The sequence below is a fragment of the Gekko japonicus genome, unplaced genomic scaffold (genome assembly GCF_001447785.1).
Source record: "Gekko japonicus isolate JY-2015 unplaced genomic scaffold, Gekko_japonicus_V1.1 scaffold1573, whole genome shotgun sequence".
Lineage (NCBI taxonomy): Eukaryota > Metazoa > Chordata > Lepidosauria > Squamata > Gekkonidae > Gekko > Gekko japonicus.
This window is the reverse complement of record NW_015160887.1, coordinates 148,598-156,258: the sequence shown is the minus strand read 5'-3', so window position 1 is coordinate 156,258 and position 7,661 is coordinate 148,598. Positions and strand designations below refer to the sequence as shown.

The 7,661-nt window shown below is 48.3% G+C and overlaps 1 protein-coding gene across 1 annotated transcript in view; it reads left to right on the top strand.

Annotated features, from left to right (window-relative positions):
• The first annotated feature begins 1,511 nt into the window (after positions 1 to 1,511).
• The window catches only part of LOC107120730 (glycoprotein-N-acetylgalactosamine 3-beta-galactosyltransferase 1-A-like), an 8,189-nt gene continuing 2,039 nt past the window's right edge, over positions 1,512 to 7,661 (top strand). The window contains exons 1-2 of the mRNA XM_015423501.1: positions 1,512 to 1,753; positions 2,680 to 3,344. Of these exons, the coding sequence (XP_015278987.1) occupies positions 1,549 to 1,753; positions 2,680 to 3,344 (870 nt within the window). The 5' untranslated portion in view covers positions 1,512 to 1,548. The remainder of the gene's footprint in view (positions 1,754 to 2,679; positions 3,345 to 7,661) is intronic.

Genomic DNA, 7,661 nt, shown 5'->3' with positions numbered 1-7,661 from the left:
CCCGAAGGCCGGTCGCCAGGCCAGGATTGCGGGCGGGGGGCAAGGCGGGCGAGCGGAGGCTGCCGCCGTCGCCCATGTTTGAGTGGGCGCTGGGGAAGGCAGCTCACCGAATCAATAGTGCCCTCGTAATCCTCTTCATCGAGCAAAATGAAAATGGCGTCCCGTGAGGTACACAGTCGCAGCAGTTGCAGTGTGGGCGGGACCCGGGCTTTGCCTTCTGATTGGTGGCGGTATATGCTGAGGAGCAGTTCCATCAGCCATACACTAAGGGAGTGCATTTTAGAATTAGAACGTTGGCACCCACTACTCTTTTATATTAAGGGAGAGATTCTCTTCTGGCAGTGTTTGAGGAGTGTTAGACTGCCACCAGCTTGAAGGAAAGAATATCCTGTCTTTTTAATAGCGGCTACATGAGAAGTTACTTGCCTGCTGTGAAAACTGCCCATTTCAACCCATTAAGACTGTATTAAAGGGTTAGGATCAGTGCTCCCTCTAAGCTGTGGAGTTTTGTGAGCAAAAATTCTGCTTTGTCAGCTACTGGCATTGAAGTTGTGAGCGAGTGATTTGGCTGCTGCATAAATTAGTTTGCTCTGGAGCATCCTTCCTGAGCGCAGACAAAAATCTGAGCTGGAGGCTAAAAAACTGTGAGCTGGCTCACACTAACTCAGCTTAGAGGGAACACTGGTTAGGATATTTTTTTCCCTCCAGGCTGCTGACAACAGGGAAAGTACAGGAGAACTGCCCTAAGGGTTGCCAGCTTTTAAACTGATCCCTGTAGCTGTGCCTTTTAATATGAGTTTGATCTGTGGCAAATACCAGGTGATGTGAATTACCTCCCTTCAGCTGCCCATTTCCCCCCATTAAGCCGCTGTCAAAGGGACAGGACATTTTTCTCATATGCCATGACTATGACTTGTCCCAGACCTCTCTGTAGTTCTGGCAATCGAATGAGCAAAACTTAATGTTGTGTTTTTTTTAAAAAAAATTGTAAATGGCTTTGGGGACCCTTTGGCTCCAAAGAGTTCTTCATGTAATTAAATAATGAGCCTGTGTCTCCTGACACCCGACTACGTTCAGCCTTCCTTTTCAGACTTGCTCCTGCCTCTCTGGTTTCTATGGTGACTGAACTAGCTAGGGCTGATGAAGTGCCAAGTTACTGGGTTGCCACTGGGAAGACAGCTGCAGTATCTGTAGCTCAGGCTCCTCACCCTTTCTCTGAGAGCCAGCTGTGGTATGGTGGTTAAGAGCAGCAGACTCTAATCTGGAGAACTGGGTTTGATTTCCCCCTTCTCCACATGCAGCCAGCTGGGTGACCTTGGGTCAGTCACAGCTCTCTCAGCGCTCTCTCAGCCCCACCCACCTCACAGGGTGTCTGTTGTGGGGAGAGGAAGGGAAGGTGATTGTAAGCTGTTCTGAGACTCCTTTGGGTAGTGAAGGGCGGGGTATAAAACTGATCTTCTTCTTCTGTTCTCTTTCCAGCACAGGCTATGTGAAGCCCATCCTTCTTGCGTTCCCCCTCCCCTGATTGTCTGGTGGCAGCCACTTGGCATGGGGTTCCTGACCACCAAGAGCTCCCTGTTGGCTTTCCACCTGGGCCTCATAGCTGGCTTTATCAGTACCTTCTACCTCGTCGGCAACCTAAGGTTGGAAGGGCCACCCCGTCCCGGCACTCAGTCACCACGTAGCGTCAGGGATTCTGAGTGGTTTGTGGAGAAACTGGCTCTCTTTCGTGTGGCACACCCGCACCTGGCAGGTAAGGGAGACAGAGCAGTGCAGGTGAGTTTCAAAATGTTTGCCAGGTTGCCTGCATCTACTGATAGATCAGTAGGTGACTGCAGGGCTAGGTTTGGGAGAATGGAGCCAGCCTAATGGGAGAGTGAATCTAGAATACTGGATTGGAACCAAGGGGTCTTGGGTTCAAATCCTCATCTAGTCACAAAGCTCACCATGAGCTCGTCATTCTCTCTCAGCCTAACCTACCTCAGTGTTGTTGGAAGGATAAAACGGTGGTAGTGAGAAGTACCGTCGAGTTGCAGCCAACTAATGCAACCCCATAAAGTTTTCAAAGCAAGAGACGTTCAGGGGTGGTTTGCCGTTGGCTGCCTCTGCGTAGCAACCCTGGACTTCCTTGGTTGTCTCCCATCCAAATACTATCCTGAGGTGACCCTGATTAGCTTCTGAGAGCTGACAAGATCAGGCTAGCCTAGGCTATTCAGGTCAGGGCAAGGATAAAATAGAGGAGGGGAATACCATGTGTACAGTGCTGAGTTCTTCGGTGGAATGACAGGATAAAAAAAGGAGATCAACAGATTGTCTAGATCGGGGTCCGCAACGTGGTTCCTGCCAAGTGTTTATAGAACGTAAGTAGGGGCAGGTGGGGTTTTTGTCTAGCAAGCCTTTTGATTGGCGATTAGAAATTTGATTGGCTGTGCAGATTTTTTAAAATGTCACCACAGCGCAAGGATCTTCACTGTGTGACTGAACATAAGCAGTGGCAGCCATTTTGTGGCTAGCTCTGCCTTCTGTGGCAGCCATTTTCCGGCTGTGCCCAGTATGCTGTCTCAGAACTGCTCAGAACCCCTGGCCAAATGCTCCTCAAAATCCTCCTCCATTAAATTAGGCAAATGACCGGAGGGGCTGGGATGGGAAATCGTAACTCTCATTGTTTTTCTTCCTCAGGTGAGGAGAGCAGCGTGTCTGATGATCTGTATGATAAAGTACGGATCCTGTGCTGGGTGATGACTGGCCCCCAAAACTTGGAGACAAAGGCCCGCCATGTGAAGGCCACCTGGTCCCGCCACTGCAATGTGGTCCTTTTCATGAGCTCAGTCCAAGATGAGAACTTTCCCACTATAGGTCTGGGAACCAAGGAAGGCCGGGACCAGCTGTACTGGAAAACCATCCGCGCTTTCCAGTACGTCCACAAGCACCATTTTGAGCAGGCAGACTGGTTCCTCAAGGCGGACGACGACACCTTTGTGGTGGTGGACAATCTGCGGTGGCTGCTTTCCAACTACACTCCTGACACACCCATCTATTTTGGCAAGCGCTTCCGTCCCTTTGCCAAGCAAGGCTACATGAGCGGGGGCGCCGGCTACATCCTCAGCAAAGAGGCCCTGCGGCGCTTTGTGGCTGGCTTTGACTCCAAGGTGTGCAGCCACACCACTTCGGTGGAGGACCTGGCTTTGGGCCAGTGCATGGAGAAGATGGGAGTGGTGGCTGGGGACTCCCGTGACACAGAGGGCAGAGAGACTTTCCATCCTTTTGTGCCAGAGTCCCACCTGACTGAGAAGTTCTCCAAAAATTTTTGGTACTGGAACTATTGCTATTACCCTATTGTGGAGGTATGTGGTGAGATCCTTCTAGAGGCTTCCTTTGCAGGGCAGAGCTGGCTTTTTTCATAACCTACCGGAGCAGGGGGGAGGGGGGAGAAACGTCAAAGAATTTCCCTTTTGAGGATGCAGATCAATTGATCATTGGTTGTGTGGTTGCCCAACCCTCTAAGATGGCGCCAGTTCCCTAGAAGGGACCGCTTCTCCACCCGAAGCTCCTTGAATGAAACACAGGTGCACTTGGGGAGATGGGGTAGGATCCAATGCTCCCTCTAAGCTGTGGGGTCTTGTGAGCAAAAATTCTACTTTGTGAGCTACCGGCATTGAAGTTGTGAGTCAGCAATTTGGCTCCTGCATAGATTAGTTTGCTTTGGAGCCATCCTTCCTGAGCTAAGACCAAAAATGTGTGAGCCGGAGGCTAAAAACCTGTGAGCTAGCTCACACTAACTCAGCTTAGAGGGAACACTGGTAGGATCCCTCTCTCTTTTCCAGAGTTCTTGATTAATTTTTCCCTGAAATAGTTAATTTAAGATTTTTCTACGCTGCCTTTTCAGACTCCTGCTCGAGGCGGCTTGCCGTGAAAACAACAGAGCAGTATAAAAAGAAATCATGAATAGGGCTGCCAACTTCCATGTGGTGGCTGGAGATCTCCCACTGTCTCAACTGATCTCCAGAGGACAGAGATCAGTTCACCTGGAGAAAATGGCTGGTTTGGAAGGTGGATTCTATGGCATTCTACCCCACCGAGGTCCTCTTTTCCCCAAATCCTGCCCTCCCCAGGCTCTAGCCACAAAATCTCCAGGGATTTCCCAAACAGGAGTTGGCAATCCTATTACTAAACAGGCTATTAAAAAACAAACCACTGAACATGAACAGCATAGCTCTATCCATAAAACAGAAGCAGACCATTTCGAAAGATGGTAAAATAAAACCCCTAATTGAACACCTGAGGAAAAGGATGCGTTTTGGCCTGGTGCCTAAAAGAAAGGTAGGCACCAGCCAAGCATCAAGGGGTGGGGTGGTGGTTTTTTTTTAATTTGTGTGTTTATTTACTTCATGTATTTCCCATTTTTCTCCCCAACGGGGACACAAAGTGGCTTACAATTTTATCACCTTTCTTCATTTTACTATCACGACAATGCTGCGAGGTAGGTTAGCCTGAGAGTGTGTGAGTGGCCCGAGGTCACCCAGTGAGCTTCGATGGCATGCATGGGGATTCGAACCTGGGTCTTCCTGACCTTCGACAGACACTCTAACCACTACACCACACTGGCTGTATAGATGCCTTAGTTTTCTGCAAGCAAAATTGCAAATGTACCCAATGGTTGAAAGAGAGACTTGCAAATGGCTGCCTCCTGTGCTACCTTATTTTTATTTGTTTACTCATTCAATTTATAGCTCTCCCTCCCCTGTATAACAGGGCTCAGAGCCGGTAACAACCTTCATAAAACACTCCATACTATTAAAAATATTAAAACAATTTTATAATGCAACATATAACAACGACTAAGAACAACTAATAGATGGTGTATAAAAGGGGCACAACCTAGTGCTCCTTATCCCATGAGGGAAATAAATATCCTAAAATCTGACTAATAAGAAAGGAGAGGGGAAAGAGGAAGGGAGGCCAGTCTGAGGTAGAAAAACTGTCGCTGCCCTCATCCATAGGCTTGGCGGAACAACTCTGTCTCATAGGCCCTGCGGAACTACATCAAGTCTCTCAGGACCCGGATCTCACCCTTAGCACATTAGCTTAGTTCTCGCCATCTTAAAGACAGAAAACAAATTCAATAGTAAGGGAAAAAATGTATTATTTGGACAGAAACATTCTTAGGCAATCACAAGTTGTGAGCTGCCACTTTAGTTGGATGTTTAGTTAAACTTCATAATGTCGGAAGCACTGAATTCTTTGCTTTCAACACATTATCACCTATTAATAGTTGCCAAAACTATTCACACTTATCCTGAAACAGTTTGTGTAACATACAGATTTTCATACTGCCCTTTTGAGTGACTGAAACCTTAGTTTAAAAGCGTTTTCATTCATTTCAAAAGAGAAAATATTTCATAAGAGTTCTTTGTTAGTGCTCTCCTAAAGGGAGCTTATGGGGTTAAACACATGGAGTTACTTTATATTTCATCAAACCATCAAGGTCATTATTGTTTACTAAGACTAGCCATGTCTAGGGTTGCCAAGTCCCGCAAACTCACCGGCGGGGGAGGCTCCGATGGGTCCGGGAGCCAGCTCTGGATGCGCGCGTGCACTGCCAGCACGACAACGGAAGTGATGTGCGACGTCGCTCACGTTGCGGCGTGACCCAGATCGTCGGGGGGAGAAAACCAACGTGAGCGACGTGTCTGCGTGACGCAGCTTTGGGGGGCTGAGTTCCCCGGGGCCCGATTCCGCAGCAGCGGAAATCGGGCCTCCAAAGTGGGGGTTTCCCCGCCCCCACTTGGCAGCCCTATCCGTGGCTACCCAGGATCACAAACAGAGGTCTTTCACATCACCTACTTCTAACGAGATGCCAGGGATTGAACCTGGGACCTTCTGCATGCCAAGCAGATATTCTACTGCTGAGCCACAATACTATGGTGGAAGCCATAAGTGAAATCAAACCAGGAAAAGTACCAGGCCCAGACGGTTTATCGGGAATGTATTATAAGTGTATTGATGAACTTCTTCAGCCATTACCGAGTACAATGAATTCTATTTTACAACGTGGGGAGATGCCAGAATCGTGGAAAGAGGCTAGTATAACAGTAATACCAAAAGAAGGTCAAGACCTTAACTTGACAAAAAATTACAGACCAATTTCTTTGTTGAACAACAACTACAAGTTGTTTACAACGATTCTTGCAGGAAGACGGAAGATTATTTTACAAGGATTTATTCATGAAGAAGATCAATGTGGTTTCTTACCTAAGAGACAGCTAAAACACAATGTTAGAACGGATATTTTAAAACACCAGGAGAAACGTACTGAAAAGGGAGTGGCGTTGATTTTTTTAGATGCAGAGAAAGTGATAACTTGAACTGGATTATTCTGATTAAGATCTTAGAAGAGATGAATTTTGGAGATAATTTTATGAAATGGGTGAAGTCAATTTGCACTTTGCAGACAGCTCGGATTATCGTAACTGGCTGGTACTTTTCCATCCTGAACTGACAGTAACGATCGGTACTTTCTTCCTGTCTGAAGTGACTCCTGGTGTCCCCACAGATAAACTGGTCACTAGCTTAAACAGCTTTCTGCTGATTTAGGTAGCTGGTAGTGAGCTGCGGTGGCTCAAGTGGTTAAGACGCTGAACTGCAGGCTGTGGAAGGTCAGTAGTTCAGCAGTTCGAGACCCGGGTGCCGCATGGTGGAGTGAGCTCCCGTCTCTGGTCCCAGCTCCTGCCAACCCAGCAGTTCGAAAGCAAGAAATTGCAAGTAGATAAATAGGTACCACTTCGGTGGGAAGGTAACAGCATTCTGTGTGCCTTGGCGTTTAGTCATGCCGGCCACATGACCACGGAAACGTCTTCGGACAGCGCTGGCTCTTCGGCTTGGAAACGGAGATGAGCACCGCAACCCTAGAGTTGGATTCGACTGGCTTTCGAGCAAGGGAACCTTTACCTTTACTAGTGAGACGTGGAGCTAACCTAGCCTGACCTTGTCAGATCTGAGAAGCTAAGAGGGTCGGCCCTGCTTAGTACTCGGATGGGAGAGCCTGACCTTGTCAGAGCTGAGAAACTAAGAGGCTCGGCCCTGCTTAGTACTCGGATGGGAGACCACCAAGGAAGCCCAGGGTTGCTACACAGAGGCTGGCAACAACAACCACCCCCCGCCTCTGTTCCCCTCTCGCCTTGAAAACCCCATGAGGGGTTGCCATCAATCAACTGTGCCATGATTTTCCACCACCAGTGAGAGGTGGAACGAAGGAGCCATTTTCCATGAGTCACAATCCATAGAGTTAGGGGTGGGATGGGAGGCTCCTGCATCGTGTGCTGTGCACCGAAAGCTCATCAGGCACACTGCAAAGGCAAAATGGCAGAGGCTGCCTGAGAATCAGAGCTGGGATTGAGTGACCCAATGGGATTAAGGGGTTAGATTAATTTGGAGTTTAGCTAATGACCGCTGAGCTGCTAGGAACGAGAGCTGACAGGATTGTTTCCTTTCTGGGGAGTGTGGTCCCAGGTGACCCCTTTTCCCGGGGTTTCTGACACACCTCTTGAGTATGCGCAAAAGCTTTATCTTCTTGCATGCTGTGCATTGAGAGTAACTTCTGATACTCCTGAAGGAAAGAGGATCAAAACACGCTTTCTAAAACTGAAAGAGGGATATCGGAG